The sequence below is a fragment of the Electrona antarctica genome (genome assembly GCF_951216825.1).
Source record: "Electrona antarctica genome assembly, contig: scaffold_25, whole genome shotgun sequence".
In the NCBI taxonomy this organism is placed as follows: Eukaryota; Metazoa; Chordata; class Actinopteri; order Myctophiformes; family Myctophidae; genus Electrona; species Electrona antarctica.
This window is the reverse complement of record NW_027637034.1, coordinates 12568727-12592320: the sequence shown is the minus strand read 5'-3', so window position 1 is coordinate 12592320 and position 23594 is coordinate 12568727. Positions and strand designations below refer to the sequence as shown.

At 43.2% G+C, this 23594-nt stretch overlaps 1 protein-coding gene across 1 annotated transcript; it reads right to left on the bottom strand.

Annotated features, from left to right (window-relative positions):
* Nucleotides 1-4576: 4576 nt before the first annotated feature.
* On the bottom strand, nucleotides 4577-5437 carry LOC306919475 (eukaryotic translation initiation factor 3 subunit G-like; the record flags this gene model as incomplete). The annotated part of the gene is made up of 1 exon (XM_079532244.1): nucleotides 4577-5437. The coding sequence occupies one exon, from the start codon at nucleotides 5435-5437 to the stop codon at nucleotides 4577-4579; it is 861 nt and encodes a 286-aa protein (XP_079388370.1).
* Between the last annotated feature and the right edge of the window lie 18157 nt (nucleotides 5438-23594).

Below are 23594 nucleotides of genomic sequence, written 5' to 3'. Positions count from 1 at the left end.
GTGCAAGTGTGTGTGTGAGTGTGGTCTCCTTGGTGATGTAGCAGGGCCTGTAATGGATGCAAAGCCCAGAGTGACTTATTGGATGGTTTGCTATTCTCTGTTGAGGAAGGCAGCTAATTGGTGGTGGGGGTTGTGGTGGGGGGTTGTTAACAATGCAATTAGCTATATTTATGCTCGTTGCTGGGTGGGTGAGTAAGTATGTGGAGAGACGCCTGAGGCATGGCTTTCTGTCACCTACTAAAAATGTCCCTTTATTTGCTTTTAGCACAGTTGTAGTATCATCTGCCCCTGAAAACGGTGAGGTGTGCCATGTTTCATAATAACACACTAAGACCGGGGAAGCACTGTGTCATTTTAGATTATGTATAGCACATTAGTAGACTTTTAAAGAAATAGCTTCAAGTAGATCTGTCATTTTTGAAATATTGTGAACATTGGCTTTGAAAATATATTTTTGCCCCTGAAAACGGTGAGGTGTGCCATGTTTCATAATAACACACTAAGACCGGGGAAGCACTGTGTCATTTTAGATTATAGCTATATGTATAGCACATTAGTAGACTTTTAAAGAAATAGCTTCAAGTAGATCTGTCATTTTTGAAATATTGTGAACATTGGCTTTGAAAATATATTTTTAAAGCTAAATGTCTTAAAGGGGAAAACCACCCATTTTCAACATTTTACTATGTCATTTATATACCTTTAGAGCTGTTGTGTGGAAATAATAAAAAAGTCCCCCCATTTTGTATTTCCTAGAACTGTAATTATGAAAAAAATCATTAACATGGTGAAACACATCTTGATGATGTCATCAAGATGTGTTTCACCATGTTAATGATTTTTTTCAGACCTCTAGTTCTAGGAAACACAGAATGGGGGAACTTTTGTATTATTTCCACACAACAGCTCTAAGGTATATTAATGACATAGTAAAATGTTGAAAATGAATGGAATGCCCCTTTAACTAAAATATTTGCTTTACTACTACTACTACTACTATCGCTTGCAATATATTTGGATCCCTGGGACAACATTAGACTTAGAAGACATTTGTAGAATCTGCCTCAGGTCTAAATGGGTTAGGCTTAGGGACTTAATGTAGTCCTCCCTCTCGCTATAGTGCCATTAACACTGGTACCAGGTTGTGTTATGACTCCGTCGGGGACACTTAGCGTGATTCAACTCCACATAAACAATTGAATTTAAGCGCCGGGATGAATATTCATCGAGTGCTTCAAATGAAGACCTCATATTGATGCCTACGCCTGCCTGTTCTTAATGAACCCCGCATTGCAGCGAATGCCAGCGCGGGTAATTGGTTCTACGGTGACTCAGAGATGGTGCACACAGAACAGAGTAAATGTATGTGTGGTGGAGTGGACCCACAGCAGACATAATTGACAAGCATGGATATGGATGGATCCCTGCGACATCGACGTTTTCCTGTCGTCGTCGTCACGACGACAGGACGACAGACACGCACGCACGGACACGCACGCACGCACGCACGCACGCACGGACACACGCACGGACACACACACACACACACACACACACACACACACACACACACACACAGATGCTGTGCCCCCCCTCTCTCTCTCTGCTAAACCAAAGTAACATCTAATTTGTTCCAAAGGCCTTTTCTTAGTGAGTCTAGCATCTGGTTGCGTGGAATGAAACACTTCAGACTGGCAGCCCCCCAAATCCAGCCCAAATCTGATTGGTTGTATGCAGCAAATTTAGTTTTGGTCCAGCCCAAATCTGATTGGTTGTATGCAGCAAATTTAGTTTTGGTTTTAGTCATATTGTTTTGAATAGAAAAAATAATGTATTTTCTGTCATATTTTAGTCACCTGAAAAGTTTAGTTTTTGTCGTTTTAGTCGACTAAATCTAAAGTTGACTTTGACTAAAATGTAAATTTGGAAGGCCTTTATGGTGTCAGATTTTGCACTTATGGTTGCATGCTGAAAATAGATGATCTGTATATCTGCTATACACCTGTATAGTAGATACACAACCAAACATAATATGACTTATTACATGGCTTCGTTGAATTCATTAATTCTTGATAAAAGACTGCTCCGCTGCCTAATCAAACCCTCTGAGCACCTGCTGGGCCCCGCTGATTTCCTGCTGTTAACATGACAACCATGTAAACACACACACTGTGACACACAATGTCATTTACAGCTAAAAATTGCTCTCAAAAATGTTTTTGAAAACATCTGAGCGAGAAATAGACAAAGCAGTACCCGGAAATGGATTCTATTTGATCAACTCACTTCCTTGTTTTCTGACATTTATGTTATGTAGCCATAAGCGGGATAATATCTGGCTATATCTGGTTGTGTTGCGTCAGGATATAATTCACGTCCAGGGTGATTAACCACCTCGGCTTCGCCTCGGTAGTTTAACTCCCTGTCGGTAAATTATCTCCCGACAACGACCACCTAGCCAGATATTATCCCTTACTTGTCTTTTAGTTCTACTGGATCTCTTCTCCCCTATAGTCTCTCCCTAACTTTGTAGTTTTTATTGTTGACAAAGTTGTCAGTATAGCTTAGTTTTTTTGAGTGGTGTAAACCACTCCTACAACTGGCTTTGTTTGTGCAGAAAAAATGAGCATGGTTGCTATGTTCACCCTGTTCACCCGGGTGTGATTTCATTATTGAGTGGTGTAAACCACTCTTACAACTGGCTTTGTTAGTCTGTGCAGAAAAAATGAGCATGGTTGCTATGTTCACCCTGTTCACCCAGGCTATATAAGACCTTACACCACTCAGTTCACACGGGTGTGATTTTTTAGGTGCGCTAACCCCTCCACTGCCTGGCTTTTTAAATTAAGTTATATGGCAGCCAAGTCTATGGACTTTTAATGTCTGTTTAGAGAACACAATTCACACCCGTGTGAAGTGAGGGGCGTACATCATCGTGCATCATCATTAAGAATGGTGGTCCCTTATTGGCCAAGGGTGGCCACGGACATACCCAGTCAATTTGCTCAAGACACATACAGTATGACGTAAATTCTCCATTCATTGTCATGGTGAATTGAACATGGTGGACCCTGTTGTAAACAAGTGTAATGCTTAATTGGGTCGTTCACTCACAGTTAACAGCCTTTGTATTGAGTTTGTGCTTGAAATGTACTGTAATTTTGCAAACTGTTAATACAAATTTCAATCAATCAATCAATGGCATTTAATGTTTGTGTTCAGACAGAATCTACACTATAGCTGTTTATAGGAGGAGCTGGCGCCCCTCACAATTCGAATGGTAGCCAAGTCTATGGACTTTTAACGTTTGTTTAGGGCAGCAGTTAGACGAACATTCACATGAGACATCATGTGGCCAATATAAATACATTTTGTGACTGGTTTTGTTTTATACAATATAACTGGCAGTGAATCTGCAATGAATGTGGCAGAGACAGTGGGCGCTCCTCACTTCACATGAGTGTGATTTTATTTAGTTAGTGTGGTTGACCAAGTAAGTGACTGAGTTTAATTTATGTATTCCGTATGAACTATTTGAGGCTAGCCTCTGCTATATACAGCTTCTGTCCCCGCACGTCTCAATATTTGCCATTGACAATGGAAGAAGAAATTAGGTAAAATGCCCACCAAATATGACGTAAATTTGTGGAAACACAAAACGCCCCTCACTTCACATGGGTGTGATTGTTTTTACTATAGTCAGGGTCCCTGTAGCCTGGGGTCCACCTATGCTTTCTATGGCATAGGCAGCTCCCGGCAGGATCCGCCGGGAGAATCTAGACGCAGCTGCGCGACATGAGACTAATTAATTAGAGCGACAGAGAGAGAGAGGAGTGTGTGTGTGTACTGTGTATGTGCGTGCGTGTGTGCGTCAATTTAACAAAGGTGCAGACGATCAGAAATCAGCAGAGAGTGATCGACGTTTGCGCTACTCTATGCCGAATTGAAGTGGACTCGGTCCCAGACTGTTTTTTTCTCCCTGGAAATAAAAACGTCTAGGTTTCCGAGGCTAGGGTCCCTGTGACGTCATGTGGGTCAATACATCATCATACTGTACTTATGCAAGACTCAAAGCTTGAAATTGTCAATGCAAACACACTTGCAATTTCCCAGAGTTGTGCCCTTTTTGAGGGGCGCTAGTCCCTCCCATGCCCAGCTTTGTCCGTTTGTGTGTACCCCATAGCAATGATTTGATTGGCTGATCACCCCTTAGCGATGATTTGATTGGCTGAGCAAAGTACGTATTGAGGATAAAAAGTGAGGACTGACAAGTGAGGACGCCAATTGCGATTGGCCGGAATGTGATGATGTATGATGATGTACTTTATGCTGTCACACGAGGGTGAAGTGAGGGGCCCTCTTGCCATCATACATCATCACATTCCGGCCAATCGTGTCCCCCTTGGGGTTTCACATAGAAATGATGTGGCTTGAATGTGCATCTCTCACACCTGAGGTATACTTCAGACTCTTTGTTGTTTTCTCATCAAAAAAATCCTTTATCATAATAATAACAGCCAAATTGAACTTCTGGAACAATACAATCTCCCCTGGCATATTGTTTGAATAGTGGCACTCAGTTGTTTGATGGCTTTGCCCATTCAACATTGAGAATAAGATGATCATAACCATATCCTGACATCTTTGCAATGGCCCTGGCTGCATCCTCCTGATGGTGGAAGCTGATAAAAGCAGAGCCCTTGGACTGTCCAGTGAACTTGTCCTTGACTAGGTACGTCCTGGAAAGGGAGCCAAATGGCCTAAAGAGCTCCTGAAGGTCCTCCTCGCAGGCGTCCTCAGACAGATTGCTCACGCGAATAGTTGCGTTGTCGTCAGCTCTGCGGTTGGACTGCATGGTCTCTCCTCTGCGTGTGCCTCCGTCCCTCAAGCTGGGAGGAACATATTTTCCGGCCTTGCTCTGTGCCGGCTGTGCCGGCTCCGATTCTCCCGAGCCGGCAGGCCTCTCCTCGCCTCCCGTTGCCAACAGGGTGTCCTTGTAAGGGCAGCGGGTGGTCCAATGGTCACCTTTGCACACACGGCAGGTCACCATCTTCTGTCCCTTGAGCTTGTTCATGGGGTCTTCATCCTGATGGTGGTCTTGGGCGTTCAGTTCCTCTTTGCTGGAGATGAAGGTCATGAAGACATCGTCACTGACAGTGGTGGTAGCGACATTAGGACCTGGTGCGTCAAACTCTGAGTTGCCAAATTTCTTCCAATTCTTTCTCCTGGCCACAGCTTTTGAGGTTTTTCTAGTCTCAATCCTGATGGTCCGCACAATCTTGAACTTCTTTCCTGCTTCATCTATTTGATATTCTGTAATGGTTTTGATGTTTCCTTTGATTGTTTCTTTTGGAGGCGGTAACCGACCATCGGTTTCTTCCTCTTCAACCTGGTCCGCCCAACTGGGTTTGAAATCTCCGCGTTCAGCCGATGACATCGTCTTGGTTAGTTAAAGGTTTATGATAACAGCCTGTGACACGCTAACTATTTATAACCCCAGTTGTTGTTGGCGGACCTCCTCATGTCTCAGCCATAACCAGTTCCCAATGCAGGTATGCCTGCCCAAATATGGAGTGTGTTTTGTCTAACCTCAGTGTGTCATCACTCATCAGGCATATACTGATGTCATCAGGGATCTCCATATGTGGGCATAAAAGGGACAAGAACTGACAGATCCAGAGATCTCCATATATGAGCATACCAGCATGCCCATATATGGAGTCAAGGTAGTGTACAATAATAGAATAAAACAAGAACACAGTCAAAAATAAAGCAGCAGTAAAATACAATAAGAAACAGAGCAACACAGCAGGACATAGAAATAGATACAAACAGAACAACAGTACATAGAAATTAGGGATGTCCCGATACACTTTTTTCGTTTCCGATCCGATCCTGATACCACAATTATCAGTGTTTGTGGATCTCGTGTTGTGTTTATAGCTATCTTGCTATATAGAGCGTTGCAGTCCCGCCCCCTTTCATGACGACGCCAGGCCCAGGAAATGAAACCCAATGCATTTTTCTCATAGACATTTCAAAAAGTATTTATTTAAAGACGGTTACGCCGCGGACAAAGTCAACTCGAGTTGTGACAACTCATGACAACAAACACAATATTTTGGACCAAACAAATAATTACAAAGAAGAAAAACAACAAAGAAAGTGTTGTAACCTGCCGTTTTTTTCTTCTTTCTAATTATTTGTTCGGCTGTGTTTCAACTGCGCCCCTCCCCCTCATACAACACAAATGTTGTGTCAAACCATGTGACTCCCATTGGAAATGCATTGGGGCAAGCTGTGTCACACCCTTTGTATACAGCAATCTGTTGCGACCGTGTGAGTGAGGCCTTAGGCCTCCATTTCCAATGGAGGTCACATGGTCTGTTGTATGGCTTTCAGCTGTGTTTGGACTGCGCCCCTCCCCCTCACACAACACAATGTTGTGTCAAACCATGTGACTCCCATTGGAAATGCATTGGGGCGGCCATGACACTACCCAACGAGCATAGAGCATTGAATTAACCGTGTGAGCTCAGCCTTAGAATGGGACATTCTGCATAATGTGTAGGCCTACTTACATTCTGATGCCAATACTTTTGCACTTTGACTCAAGTACATTTTGAATTCCGGACTTTGACTTGCATATTGCAGTATTGACATTGATTTACTTAAGTAAAACATTAGATAGCACATTATGTAGACTTAGATAGTATTTTAAACAGACCTATAGCTTGTTACGTAGACAGCTCTAGAATTGCACTTTATGTAGTCATAGCACTTTATAGTACACATGTATAATATATTATATAGTATAGTATGTATAGTTAACATAGATACTCCACTGTTACGTTAGTTTATGATTCATGATAACTACTTTTTATATATGTGATGTATGCCATGCTTTTGTTATTGCTTAATGTAAGTCGCTCTGGATTAAGAGCGTCTGCTAAATGCCTAAATTGTAAATTGTAATTGTAACATTTGAGTACTTTATCCACCACTGATTTCCGCCTCTGTAGTGGGGACGGTCCATATTAAAATTCTCAACGGGCCCAAAAATGATGGTCCGGCCCGACCCTACCATAAAAAATAAATGCCACCAAATGGCGGCGCCGTGTTTCAGTGTGAAAGTGAGAACGGAGATCAAAGGATGTATGTAACTCACGTTAGAATAGGCTATTAATGTTCCATTTCCAATCATTCTAATGGATTCCATACAGTGGTGGTGGTGACTGGTGACTGGTGAGTAAACACGAATAGCTGCTGCAGCTCCCTCCCTTAGTTTCGTCTGAAGTGAAGTTGCTTTACGTGTAGCGTTTAAATATATCACCATGGATCGCTTGGCGACGTTGATTAATAATTAGGTTTTATTAATCGCAGCCAGCTGGGTTAACGAGACTCGGTGCAACATGACGAAACCCTGTCGCTTCGTTCAGCTATAGGCTATCGTGTGATAATCCGATTGATTTTATAAAACATTTATGCATATGGCAACTTGGCAAGTTAACTGGTGGTTAGTAGCTCGTTTGGTGCACAAACGTCTCACACCGTTCACTGTTCTCTACTGTACTGCCTGCGCGCAGTGCAGGACTGCGGGGCTGCATGCTGCTCTGGCCTCGTACACACATGCCGGACGGACATGATCTGTTCCGTCTGTGTTTCATGGCCGCCTTCAGGCTCAATGCTTTTCCAATGGAAGTCACGTGGTTTGACATGTGTGCACGAGGCCTCGGAGTCTGAAATGCCAGTGCGATGCGACCCCCGCCACCAGTCCTCCTGTCACAAGTGAATCGCCTAGCGCAGCCCTCTTCATAATGAATACATATAGGCTACATGTATACACAATCACATTACACAACAGAATTGCTATTTTTATTATAATAACACTCTTTAAAAAAAAGAAAGAAAAATAACAAAATCACGGAAAATCACAGAGCCCTCGGCCCGGCCCGACTAATTAGCATAGTTTTGGGGCCCGGCTCGGCCCGATAACGTCGGGTCGGTCGGTACCGATCGGGCCAGGTCGGGTTCGGGCAGAGTTTGAGAACTTTAGTCCATATAGCAACCTTTTGTAAAACTCAGGCTTTGCGCTGAAATGCTTCCATGCCACAGACAGAGCTAAACTGGTTAGGATTGAGAGGGAACAATATGAAACATGTGCTATAGTTTTATGATTGGCTTATCTCACAGGGCAAGAATCCCTCACCGCCGTGGAGCACATAGTCTAGGAGTTGAAATGGAGGCAATCACTTTAAGGCTTTATATGTGTGTGTGTGTGTGTGTGCGTGCGTGCGTGCGTGCGTGCGTGCGTGCGTGCGTAAGTGCGTGCGTAAGTGCGTGCGTGCATGGCGTGTGTGTGTTTGTCAACTTGTTCTCACACAGTGAAACCACTAACACAGCTGCCCCATTCTAAAGCACCACTACACACAGACATGCACCACCCACGCACGCAGGCACGCACACACAAACACACACACGTATACCTATGCTGTTTTTAACATAACTATGACAACAGTGGCAGTGCCAATATGACAGTGTCCTGCTGTGACCACTAATCACAGATCAATGGCGCATGCAAAAACAAACTCACACATAATTCTCTCTCTCTGTCTATTGTATTGTGTGTAACACATAGAACATGTAAATCAGGGGTAAGGAGAGGCCATGCCTAGACATGGTTGAGGAGTCTGAGGAGAGCCGTGGCCACAGCAGCACTTTGACAGCAGGGTTATGGTTGCTGAGCTTCGCTAATGAAGGACTACCGAGTCTGTCATCCTCATACTGGTACAACGGCATTGCCTGCCTGCCTGCCTGCCTGTCTGTGTTTTTGTTTTGTTTAAAAAAAAACTTAACCTTCATTTAACCAGTAAAAAACACATTGAGACTGCGTCTCTTTTACAAGTGGGAACTGACCAAGAGGCAGAAATAAAATTACACTTCAATACTACATCGTAAATGTCACATTATGGAACAGCAAATAAAACATTCATGATACACCTCAAAGTACAGGAATAAATACAACAAATCACCAAAGTGCTAATCTTTTAGTAGCAGGGCAAAATACACAATGTACAAAATATAAACAGAAATAATAAATACATTGGCATGAACATAGGCTAGTACATATCCAAACATGTGCAGGTGTTGGACTGTACATTCTACTTAATCATCAGGGTTTAGACAATACAGGAGATGATTCTCCATTCCAAAGGTAAACCCCAGCAAAGCAGCAGGTGTGGTGCTGGCCCTAAAAGCAAAAACGGCCGTATTAAAAATAGTACTTACTGTAGCTACTACAATTCGCTGAGGCAAGAGCAGAGAAACACACAATGAAACGTACTGGCTTTAATGAGCCTGTCGTTGTGCTCACTGCAGCGGTAGCCAGGTAAGAGGACAACTGTAAACAACAAGAGCCCATGTTTATATTCCCATGGCATCAAAGACACCAAATGAATATATACACTGCGGAGAAGGAGGACCACCAACCACATACCTGGGTGGCATGGCGTCGTTTCACCACACGCCAAACAGGACTCCAGCGGGAGTGAGTCGGGTGTAGCCCCGAGGTTAAAAACACAAGCGGGGAAAATTGGACCCGCTTGTGAACCGAACCGCTACGGATCCGAGAAACATTCTAATTGGCCACACCCGCCCGGAAACGGACCCGGAAGGATTGGATCCGGTCCGAAACGGAGCCGAGAAGGATTTGCCTGTTTGGACCCGGTCTGACCAAAACGGCGCCAATCCGATCCGATATAGTGTGTTCTCTGCAATACTATATGCTTCAACATGACATGAGACTGCTCTCTATGGGCGACGTGACCCGCCTCTCGAGACAGCGCAGCGGAGGTTTGCAAACTTGCTAATATTAGTGCATTTTAGCGCACCGACATTCTTACCAGAGGTGTTGACAATCACAACAAAACTGTCCCACATTTTTCCTCCGAGGTGGAAAGCCTGGTGACGCGAGGTTAGTCCCACATTGCTCGTTGCTTTGCGTTTCACCTCGCTCGCTCAAGGGGGCCGCCATGATTGCATTAACTCCTTTGCATTAACCACAGCTCCGGGTGCCAGCCTTAAAAATCTTCTCTTATGGGGTCCATGGCATTATGTTTTCAAATGGGGGTCCGCAGGCTCATTAGTGTCAATTTGGGGGTCCTTGACATGAAAAAACTGGCACATGACAGCACAGTCCTTTGCAATTTGCAACTCTATATTTATTATAATGATATGAAGTGACTTGCCATACCATCCATTGACTCCCCATTCATCCAATTTGCATCTGCGATCTGCTTGTATTAAACGACATTAAACTCACCAACATTGCAGCTGTAGGGAAAGCTTGAATATCCACTTTCAAACTTTTGTTTCATAAAAATCCACCGAATCTTTTTCCCACTCAGCTCTGCACTTAGTTTTTCTAATTTTCTCACTACTCACTACTAGAACTTTCTGACTCTGAGGTAGATAAGATTTTTGGCTGTCAACACTCAACAGCATCCATTTGTGTTTTCAATGTTGTAGCCCGGAGCGTGGTGGAATAGTTGCTAAGATACGATACTGCATAGTGATTGGCTCTGCTGCATGCCTATGAAGAGTACTAACCAATGAGCTGTGCCTATAGTGCCTAGACACCAGGTTCCATGTCTTCCTCCTGTTCCCATAGCTCAGATAGCTGCCTCTTCTGCTTGTGTTTGTGTGTGTGTGTGTGTGTGTGTGTGTGTGTGTGTGTGTGTGTGTGTGTGTGTGTGTGTGTGTGTGTGTGTGTGTGTGTGTGTGTGTGTGTGTGTGTGTGTGTGTGTGTGTGTGCCCGCATGTGAGTGACTGAGAATCACCATAACGCACTGTCATTCTTCCACAACCCCAAAATACGGGATTAAGTGCGTCCCGTATCGGTTCATTACGGGACAGGTCTTTTAGTTGCCAAATAAGGTATGATCCCGTATTTTACTGTACTTGGCTTAGGGTTGGCAACCCTAAGCCATATACAGGGTTCAGCAACAGACCCTGTAACATTAGAAACACATGTCTCCTATAAATGTCACAAAAGTGTATTTGTACAGACTCTATATTCACACATGAGACATCCCTGCATCATCACATGCAGAAGGGGCAGCTATCTGAGCTATGGGAACAGGAGGAAGACATGGAACCTGGTGTCTAGAAAGGCGCTAGGCACAGCTCATTGGTCAGTACTCTTCATAGGCATGCAGCAGAGCCAATCACTATGTAGTCTATTTGACCTGTAGTATCTATTTCACCACGCTCCGACAGGTCCACAACATTGAAAAAACAAATGGATGCTGTTGACAGCTAAAAATCTTATCTACCTCAGAGTCAGAAAGTTCTAGTAGTGAGATAGAACTAAAAAAGAAGAAAAACTAAGTGCAGAGCTGAGTGGGAAAAAGATTCGGTGGATTTTTATGAAACAAAAGCTTTGCAGTTTGAAAGTGGATATTCAAGCTTTCCCTACAGCTGCAATGTTGGTGAGTTTAATGTCTTTTAATACAAGCAGATGCAAATTGGATGAATGGGGAGTCAACGGATGCTTTATGGCAAGTCACTTCATATCATTATAATAAATCTAGAGTTGCAAATTGCAAAGGACTGTGCTGTCATGTGCCAGTTAGCCCTGACAGGGACACAGTTCCTTGTTCATCAAGCAACTCTAGTGGTTCCCAAACGTTTTCATGTCAAGGGCCCCCAAATTGACACTAATGAACCTGCGGACCCCCATTTGAAAACATAATGGACCCCCATAAGAGAAGATTGTTAAGGCTCTAGCAGTGATTCTCAACCCGTTTAATTTCAAGGACCCCCAGTTTGTCATGCATTTAATGGCATTTCTACCTCTGGGACCCCCAATTTATATTGTTAAATTTATGTTAATTTTACAAATGGAACCAAATGGACCTGCACTCTCAGAGTTACAGACCCATAAGGGTCCATTTGGTTCCAAACTATCATTTAGCTGGAGACCCCCTGGAACTCACTCAAGGACCCCTGGGGGTCCCCGGACCCCATTTTGGGAACCACTGGACCCCCAGGGGTCCTTGAGTGAGTAACTGTAAATGTGAATTTAAACCAGAAGAGTGGGTACTGAGAAGCCTGTATGCTTTGTAAAATGGTCTGAAAAAAGGTAAAGTTTATGATTTGAACATTTGACATTTAAGACTTAATATTTTGTATGCTGTTTGTTAAACCTATAAAACCTTATGGCATGAACTATACGTTGGAAGGTGTAGAGCAAAGTTTTAGGTCAGTGCAGACTGCAGATTCATTCAAGTCATGTATACTTTCCAAATCATACCTTTACTAACATTTAGATTTTGTTTTTTGTCAATTTCATACTGCTACATGGTCAATGTAATGAAGTACCCCAACACTGATACACATATTTTTAAACCATTAAGATCAACTAAATCATATTATAATGCAAGTAGATGTAATGACTAATATTTATTCATAATACAAATAATGCATACTATATAGCACTTTTACACTCTCAAACAGCTCATAGGCCTACATGTCAATACAGGTCAGGTAGTATTTGATATTAATTATATAATATTATATTACAATTACAATATTACAACTAGAAATATTGTTCCTGAAGAAACAATGTGGGGTCGCTGGAAGCCAAAAGATTGTAGTGTGTTGTTTAATTTAATGTAATTGATTAACGTAATTTAGACCTGAAATTGGGGGGGTTTGACCGGAAATGAGCCAATTAGATTTTCAAATAAGGGACACCAATTTTTAATAAGGGACACCAATTTTTCCAGCTCCTCCAAACTCGTACAGTTTAAAAGAGGATCATCCTAGACCTCTCCTCCCCCCACGGCACCTCCACCCCCAGCATCAACAGCCTCATCCCCAGCCCCCCCTTCTCCATGCAGTATGCCTCCCCCTTCACCCCGACTGTTGGCACCTTTTTGGGGTTCTCTGGCAGGAACACTACTACTTTGCCGTCCGCCTCACCTTCGGCAACAACCACCACCTCCCCTACGTCACTCATCTGCTAGATGACTTCCTGGTCGTCACTCCGCCTCACTCCCCCTGGCCCGACGAACTCCACCTCCTCGACCCAGACCATTCCCAATCCTCCACTCTATATGAACTCTATCCCGTCGTCATCGCCGCAGCCCTGTGGGGCTCCCAGTGGACCAGCAAGAGCATCCTCATCCACACAGACAATATGGCCGTGGTCCACATAGTCAACAAAGGCTGCTGCTCCTCACTCCCCGTCATGTCCCTCCTGCGCCGCCTAACCTGGCTCTCCGTCACCCACCAGTTCCTCCTCCGTGCCGCCCACATCCCCGGCCACCACAACGCCATCGCTGACTCCCTTTCCCGCTTTCTTTTTCAGAAATTCAAGACCTTGGCCCCACACTCCGATCCTCTGCCTGTCCCGGTCCCTCCGTTTTCAGACATCATCTTCCCCTAGAACACCCCCTCTTCCACCTCATTCTCCAGTCCCAGCGCTCCGTCCTGCAGAGCGTAGCCGACTCCACCCTCTCATCATACCGGACAGCGTGGACCAACTTCCAGTCCTTTCACCTCCGCCACCACCTCCCCTTCCCTTCACTCGATCTCCTCACCCTCTCCGCCTACATCAGCTTCAGCGCCTCCACCCTCTCCACCCACTCCTCCACGATCAGAGTCTACCTTTGCGGGATCAACTTCTTCACTAAACTCCTGACCGGTTCGCCCCATCCATTCACCCAGCACCCCCAAATCATCCTCCAACTCAAAGGCTTGCAGCGCGGCGAACCGCGGCTTCCTCCCCGACGCCTCCCCCTCACCATAGATATCTTGGCATCCTGCATTCACACCATCCGGTCCGGCTACGCCAATCAAACCCTCAACTCCACACTCAAATCCATGTTCCTCCTGGCCTTCTACGGCTTCCTCCGCTGTTCGGAGTTCACGGCCGCCAACCAGAACTTCGACCCCACAATCCACCCCTGCCTCTCCGACATAACCTCCCACGACCGCGACACGTTGGTCTTCACCCTGAAACAAAGCAAGTCCTCCCAGCATCGCCCAATCCCCATCTACCTCTTCCGCATCAACTCCCCCACCAGTCCTTTCGAATCCCTGGTCAACCACATCCGCCTCAGACAATCCCAGCACGCTCTCCCCCAGGACCCCCTCTTCACCAACGAACACGGGACCGTCGCCACACGCGGCTGGTTCCTCCTCCACCTCCGCCAGATCCTCACCACCTCAGGCTACCCATCGGAAAACTTCTCCGGTCACTCCTTCCGCATTGGCGCCGCCTCCACCGCCGCCAGCCGAGGCCTCCAGGACCACACCGTCCGCCTGCTCGGCAGATGGTCCTCCCAAGCCTACCTGACCTACATCCGCTCCTCCCTCCACGACATCAAACAGGCCCACAACTCCCTGGTCTAGTGGTCGCCCCAGTCTTCCTTTTTGGGGATCAGTCTCCACGTGTACCGCAGGCTGACCGCCACACGACCCCCTCCCCAAAGACTCCAGGGTCGGCGACCCCCCGGAACCCGCGCCCCACTCCCTCATCATTCATTCATTCATTCAATAAAATCTTTAAACCTTCCACAATGTGTGTTCATTCCAACTAGTGAAATGGAGTTGGAACAACAGATGTTCAGGAGGCGGAGGAACACACCTTGACCATACCTTCACGCCAATCTCCGCCCCACACGCCAATCTACCTGAGCCTACTTATAGCCGCCCAATACAACCCAGCATCCTCTATGCTTTTCGTATCCCACCTCCATCCCCATCACCACCTCAGGACCAGCAGCATCTCCACTGCTCCATCTCCTCCTCCCTCTCTCCTCACCTCCTCCCTTCCTCGCAGTTCCCACGGGGGGGATCAGTCTCCACGTGTACCGCAGGCTGACCGCCACACGACACCCTCCCCAAAGACTCCAGGGTCGGCGACCCCCCGGAACCCGCGCCCCGCTCCCTCATCATTCATTCATTCAATAAAATCTTTAAACCTTCCACAATGTGTGTTCATTCCAACTAGTGAATTGTATTGTCATTGAAACACACTTTTGCTGTGAATAATAGTGATGATACATAATGTAGGGAAGAACGGGGTAAGATGAACCACTTTTTCCTTAAGTTGTCCTGGAAGCAAGGCAAAATGGCAGTAAAATCTAATGATCTACCCATATTTCAGGATGTCTTCTATCAATTGAAATGATGAGTAAGCATCTATGACAAAGGGCCATGAAAATATGACATTTAAAAATGTGGCTCAATTTGCCCCAGTTAAGGGGTAAGTTGATCCAAGTCGAAGGGCAAGTCGAACCACATGATATTTTAATGTTAAAAGCTTAAACTTGAACAGATAATGTATTCACTTATAAATAATAATATAATAACAGTTTTCCCTTTTGCAAATAGTCTTATTTATTTGTTTATTTATTATTTAAACAATATTAAGACATTTAAATAAAGTTTGTTATTCAGAACTTCTCTTAAATGAGTATGTACATGCAAATTAAAGGTCATTCAGTATAATTTGAGTAGCAAAGACTTAATAAAAACATGTGAATAGTGATTCCCATTGACTCAATTTACCCCCGGACATTGGCTCATCTTACCCATAGCCACCATTTTAGAAAACAATGACTAGAATAAGCTACTTCAGACAATTGAATTGTTAAATGATTCACATGGTTCTATCCATTGGCAAATCATCAACGTGTAACAGTCATTTTACATGATATGTCGAAATTTTACTTTGACAGACAAAACAGTTTTTTGTGTAAAATAATGTTTTCTACTTTCCCCATGTGCTTCCCAACTTCACAGCCAGGTGTAAATAATGGATGCTTACTAGATTTAAGGTCACATGGCAACACAGTTTTCTAGATAAAGGGCGTGGTTCAACTTACCCGCTGGCTCATCTTACCCCGTTCTCCCCTACATGTAAAATGTATATTGTCAGTTTATGCTGGACTCACTGAGGGGAGGGTCTGTTGCTGAACCCTGTATATGGCTGCATATTCACTGCATATTATCCATTTATTTTCTGACGTACAGACGTACAACAACCAGTAAAGAATCATCAGCAGCAGCGTGTGGTCCCTTCCTTTCTGTCCACCAACACAACACAACGCAGAGGGTTAGCGGATGTGCAGCCAACTAGACAAACTGGCAGAGCACACCCGTTACAATGGTTTGAGGAGTTTTTTTGGGGGGAGGGGGTCAGGTGCTACCCTGGCTGTCGGTGTAATTATTTTTGGGGGGCGGGGGGTTTGGGGAGGTTTTGGGGTCCGTTTTGTGGTGGTTTTGGGGGGGTTGTCAGGGCTGGGTGCTGCCCTGGCTGTTCTGGGGGGTTTTGGGCGGGTTTAGGGAAGGTCAGGGCTGGGTGCTGCCCTGGCTATCGGGGTCACCCGATCCTAGGGCAATTCAAGAAAGACATCATCAGTTATTATGCAGAGCTGCACCTTTCCTCCAGCTCCTCCAAACTCGTACAGGATTCCCGCGTTCACCGCGTCTCTGACCAGCGCCAAGGCTCGTTTCCCTCTCTTAAGTTGACCGTCGTAGCCATTGGCTACCATTGTACCATCATTGTAATTCGTGAAAACATCGTCTGCCGGCTCACGGCCTTTCCCTTCCGAGACGTGGTTCTGACTATGGGGTTCAATCTCCTTATTTCCTGAACCTTGTACATGAGGTAACTTCTAAGTTGTTGGGGAAGACTAGGTCTTTCTTTTCACTTTTGCCAGTTAGTGTCGGTCATAGACTTGTCCTCTTGAAACTTTTTGGACAGACTTTCAGTCAGGATGTTGGTGGATTTCAGGAGGGGTGAATGTAACAAGGTTACAATTGTAGTTTATTTTCATGTTGAAATCCCACCAAATCTTTATTACTTTCAGTCAATGTTGTTCCATTCCAATACCTGTACTGTCACTTTAAGACTTCACTGCAGCCGAGAGTTAATTTAGCGACTTTAAGCAACGACGGATACGGAAATGGATCAGTGCTCGATACATAAACCTGCTCTCCGTCGCAGTCCTTTCTACTACTACACTTACACGTAGTGTCTACAACGCCATGTCATAACCATGTTTATTGAAATTATAGCTGTCATACATTTACACCGATTGCTCCATCACCTCTCTTATGCTGTGTAATGTGTTGGCATGCTCTGAATGAAGAAATAACACTAATACCTTATGTCATATTAACCATGTTTATTAAAACGGTTTTAGAATAACACAGATTGCTCCAACACCTTCCTCTTTCCACTGCTGATCATGTCCAGCGCATGTAAGAATTAAGCAATATCGGCAAGTTAGCTGACGCGCGACGGGGTGTTTATGTTTGACACATGCTGCATAGATGCGTCACCATGGGAACCAATGTCGCCGTCGACGACGGCTGTTTGCTTAACGATTTTGACAGCTACGGCGACGGTGTCATAGCCGCCGTACTTCCGCATAGTGTTGCCGTCCTGAAACAGTCGTTGCTTTAAGTCCCTAATGACGTTATACAGCTGCGCCTCCTTCTCAGTTTATGCTGGACTCACTGAGGGGAGGTATGTGTTGTTTTTCTCCGTCAGAGTTGACGTTACACCCATTACAATAGCAAAATAATGGTGTATTAGTAAATTAACTGTGATTATTTTATTTTATTTCATTATTTGTATTACTTATTACGTATTACTTTTTCCACTCACTGTATCGAACGTGTAGTATTTTCAAAATGTGTTATATTGGATTTTTTGCTGTAATCAGGTTGTGATGTTTTCAAGGTTTGCAATGTTTAGTGTTTTGTCCATGCATGCTGTGTATATGTAATGTGTTTTGTCTACGGTTTACATGTGCAGTATTTAATTGTGACTGTATCATCTATGTTGGGACTGTTGTAATCTCTAAGTACTGGACCCTCGTCTGGTTCTGACAGACAGGTAGTGTGTGCAGGCTGGGTGGTGTGTGATAATCCGGTTGAAGTATTCCTTCGGTACGGCGACTGCGGCGGCGGGCCCGGGAGAACAATAACGCGACACGAGACAGTATCACGCTAAAGGTCCACAAAGTTTATTACACAAACGGGAACATATATAGTGACAATAAGATATGAGACAGAATAACGTGCCTACTGCAGCAAGGCTGACCTTGCTGCCGCTGAGATGTCTCTCGTAGCCTATCTATAAAGTATGCTACAGTACAGGCAGTACACAATACATATCAAGTACACTGTATCTCAAGTTCAGATTCAGATTCAGATACCTTTATTTGCCATTTGTGTATACACACATAGGAATTTGCTTTGACATAACATGAGTGCATTCAATTCTTTTTTCACAAATACCAACAGACATAAGACAACACCGTGCAGGGAAATACAAGTGCATAGACTAAGATGTACTGTGCATGGGCTAATATTATAACAGGGACCACCTCGAAAACGAGATGGTACATATCTCAAGGGTTTTGATATATATTTTTTTGTCCTAAAAAAGAAACTTGAATCACAGGTTTAACATGACTCAGCCTCTTATTCCAGCTGCTTGAGGGCGTGGTCTGCCTGCCATGCAAGATGCTTTTTACCGGGCAAGCATTCAGCGAAAATTGCAGATCTACAAGCACACAATGCATGGCAATGTGGAGTGAGCTTGTAGTTGACCAGGGTTGCTGTTTTGGCGGAACGCTCATCTCCATTATAACTTGATGTGTTATTATTATTGTAGAAAAGAGTCATCCTAGTTCTCAACAGCAACCCTCCCTCTGGCCTACTCATGGATTGGATCCACCCATTTCCTGCCGTCACTCCCTACCAATCCCTAATCACACATGTGCTCACTCACACCTCAATTTTGATTGATTGATTGAAGAATTTATTAACAGTTTGCAGAATTACAGTACATTTCAAGCACAAGCTCAATACAAAGGCTGTTAACTGTGAGTGGACGACCCAATTAAGCATTACACTTGTTTCCAATAGGGTCCACCATGTTCAAATCATCAAAACATTTAGAGACGTACAAATAGACACTTCTATAGACAGAACAGGAATTCATCAAAAAGGAGGTAAAAAGGGAAAATAAATATATACAGTGAGGGGAAAAAAGGGGGGGGGCGGGGGGCCTGCTATATATACTGCTTGAGTGCCTGTCCCTACAGTTATTGTTTGGCAGCAGCAGCAGCATGAGCTCCACCTTGGAATCTCTCTGTCCTGGTCTGGACTCTGGAGTCTCAGAAGCAGACCATTATGCGTCAATGAAGTGAGTTCAGTTCATGCTTTGTATGCTGTATTTATTGGTTATTGTGATATTAGATCTCAGCTGTTTGCTTTGAAACCTTATGGAGAAGATGGTGTGTAATGCGCAGTGCACATTATTTTACTTGTTTAGTATTCATGGAAATGCAGTATTTAACCTAGAGTTCATTGAAATGTTGTTTGTATTATAAGTTTGCTTTGTACTCTTTAATGTATTTAGTGGTAGCTACCCACCCACACCTTGAGTACCAAGTTTGCATTAGGCCTAATTGTCTATTGTCTGTATAAATGTGATGTGTATATAATGTTGACTTGTAATTATGTTTCTCTGTCTTTTATAGTAAAAAACCATAACGTGAAGCCTCACCAACTCCTTGCTCATAAACCAAATGCTCATGTGTGCAACGGAACAATAAAGGCTTTGATGGAACGCTTTGTATGCATTCTTGCCGATGCACCATGGTGATGTTAAATATCCTGTGAACCTAGAACTCTATCTCTTTAATAATTATTATATTTTTTGTTTAAATAAACGGTAAAACACATACGTAAATGATTCTGCGAGAAGAAAAAAGAAATCCCTCAATTAAGTAAATTAACACGCTACTTGATCATACTACAGTGTCACACGTTTTGGACATAATGAAGGATTTAAGTGTTAACGCAGCAGGCTGTCATGTATTTATTTTCGACTAAATCCATTGAGTGATCTGATGCTCTATCAGGACGCAACGCGAGGCGCTTAAAAGTCAGCCAGACAGTGCAGGTACTGGCTTGTTGTGAGTAAATGTACTTAGTTACTGCCCACCACTGCAATTTAGCAGACTACACTACAGTAGTGGTTTTCAATGAGTATAATGTGCACGGAAGGAGAGTCATGTTTGAGAGTCCCTGCCAAGCACCAGCCGGGCAGTTCGTTACAGAAATAAAGGCTCAAGAACAAAATGAGTAATGACGTGATTGAGTCATGGAGGAGGCGATGAGACGCGCACGCGCACGCACACACACACAGCATGCTATCTCCATAATCCTTGTCCGGTTAAGACATGTTTGACACCCGCAAAGTGCTCACATACAGTCACAGACATGTACTGCGACACATGCTTTAGATTCGCCTGGCAGGTCTGTTTTAATTATTGACTCGACTTGCACACTTGCCACGCGTGTAATTATATAACCACTAAAGCACGGGTAGTTAGGCTGCTGTCATCCGTGTCCAATAACATGGGCACGTCTCTACTGCTGCAGCCATTGTGGGAATATTAAGACGTCTGCATTATGTATGTAGAAAATACTTCCCTGCATATTGTCTGGTATGAACATGACAGTAATGCAGGTTACAGTTAATGAGATGTTATATCTAATCACAAGGTACGGTACACAATACACATACTATAATCATGTTAGGCCTATACGCTACATCAATATCCAATATTATTGTTTACAAATAACATGTCATAGTAAAAAGGGTGTTGTACTGTAATCAGTAAGTGCATGTACAGTGCAAGGATCTTTTATGCTTTCAATACATCAGAGACAAAATAATATTGTACTTTTAGTCCACTACAATTATTTGAAAAAGTTACTTTGTAGATTTTGATTATTATTAAACAACCAAATGTACAGTTTGGCAATATGAAAATAGACAAGTTCACAATGCTTTGGGATGCGACATGTTGTGAGCTTTGTAGTAGATCTACTATTTTCAAAACTATTTGTATGCATTTTATTCATTTGAAACCTCGTGAAAACTGGACATTCTGCACAATGAGTACTTCTACTTTTGGTTCTACATTTTGATCCCAATACTTTTGTACTTTTATTCAAGTAAATTTAGAATGTCTGACTTTTACTAGTAACATAATTTCCACAGTTCAGTATTGATACTTTTTAACTTAAGTAAAACATGATGTGAGTATGCTTCCACCATTGCCTTTTCAAATCAAGGCCCATTATTTGAGCAGTTGAGACGAATAACAGTCTAAGTCCATAATTTATTCTGACCGGCCGATGCGTCTTGACCCCTAATCCATCATTTTTACATTATGGATAATTACTATGGAATTGCTGCCACAGACACCATTGATGACATTTACACTGCGTGAAAAGAGGAGTTAATGGGCAATTTTTGGCACTAGATTTGCCCGTAAACCTCAAGTTTAGCAGTCATAGCCTATACAGTAATATGCTGTAATATAAAGGTGTGATGGTACAATTCGGGAGTTTACCGGAGTTTGTTGGAAAGTTTAACGTGAGTTTCCTGTAATATACACATCCGTATTCCATTATTTTTTGCACAGTGTTCCATGCTTTTTGCAGTGTTAGTATCTCAGGCCCAAAACCATTCCACACTGTATTGATGTGGCACAATAGGAGAGATAACAGGCAAAAAAAGTAGAAGATTTGTTATTTTGATCAACTCAAAATAACAATTCTTCTACTTTTTCTAATATGTAGACTTCTCGTAAATCAAGTAATGCTGATTTGTAACAATAATTTAACTCTTGAGAGTGTAAAATGAAACCGAATGGATGGGTCTATTCGGTTTCATTTTAAACTCTCAAAGGTTAAAGATCTAATAAAAGTCCATTTGGTTACCAACTCTCAATTTAGCTGGGGACCAAGCTGGAACCCCCTCAAGGACCACTGGTGGTCCCCGGACCACGGCTGGAAAAACACTGCTCTACATCCATCTCCAATATTATTGTTACGCATAACGTCATTCACACTGCGCCTGTGAAACACATCAAAGCGGTCCCTGGTTGCCCAGTATATTTAAGGATTTATTATTGTCTTTACATGGTCTCCACCTCCCTTCCATTTCCCACAGAGCCAACAGAGAAAACAGCTGTACAAGAGAAAGGAATTGTAATTCAAGGCCACAGAAGCAAGGAAACGTAATCCCCACCACCAGCAAAAAGAACAAAACAGAGGATTGCAACAGCAAAGTGAAAAAAGCAAACGGCTGCCAAGTCTACACGTTCAAAGACCACAGAACAACAAACAGGCGTTCCGAGCTGTCAAGGGTTTCACTTTCAATGTTCAGAGAAATGGGAAAAACAAAAACAAGAAAAGTATGGATTTCTTAACCCATTAAAACTGGGAAAGCCATTTTAGATTTATTTGGCTGTTCAAAAATAGCAGATCTACAAGCCTGTGAGCTTGGAGATATTTTTTAATTTTTTAATGTGCAAATCTTTGAATATATATTTAACAAATATTTGCCTGTCCCTGGAACAAAATGTTTTGAGATTGCCAAATCCAATTTTTGGGGACCCTTCAGTTTGAGCACCACTGATACAGTAACATTTTCTTTTATGTTTGTTTGTTTGTTTTGTTTTTCGGAAAAAAGACATGAAAAAAAAATTGCAATAAGTTTTGGTTTTTCATTTTCTACAAACACAACGAAAAGAAGCCCATGAGCGTGCATCATCTGTGAATGAATTATATATTAATTTAAACTGGTTTAACCGGTTATAGCCAGACGCCATCAAAAGTCGCAGAGGGGCATAGGTAGATTTTGCTCACAAAAAAGAAGGAAAAAGTACAGTAGACAATAGAGTCAGTCTATCAGTCTTTGACTTTATTTTGCTGTACTTAAAATGCATGCCCATATAGTCTGCTGCCAGAGGAATCCTTTCAAGACAAAAGAGCTTGCATTTCCTCCAGGCCTCTGTGAAGATTGCGCCGCAATAAAACACAATTATGTTATGGCATTCTCTTCTTATTCTCTATTCTTCTTCCTTCTTTCAGATTAATATGGGTAGCTGAAGGGAACACTTTGGAAATTGCTTCGACTGGAAATGTGTCAAAGCTGTCAGTTTTCCGTCAGTTTGATCCCTATTGAGCACTTTCCTCTCTGATCTAACGCAATAAAACTCTGCCAAAGGGAGTTAAAATAATCATATTCAACCCTGATCCTCTCAGATGTCTGCCTTGTGTGGCACCATTTATACTTGCAACGTTTCTTCTCTCCTAGAAATAGTCTCTTTCAGAGGCTCTTATGCTTCCAAGCTAATTTATGAGTGGCATACAGTGAAGCCTGTTATTCCATGAGGGCTATGAAATACACACACATATATATATATATCCCACAGACAGTCAGCAGCATTTACTGTTTGATACCTGATTTAAACTCGGTTTTGTCAAAAATAGCAGCTCTACATGCTCCAAACGCATTGCATGGAAACACGTTGTGAGTTTGTAGACCGATTATTTTTTTGACGAGCAACACTGGCACACACAACTAACTATTTAACCCATTAAAACAAATAGATAACTCCATGGCACATTAATTAGGATACATGTATATTAAAATTAGGGATATCCCGATACACCTTTTTTGTTCCTGATCCGATCCAGAT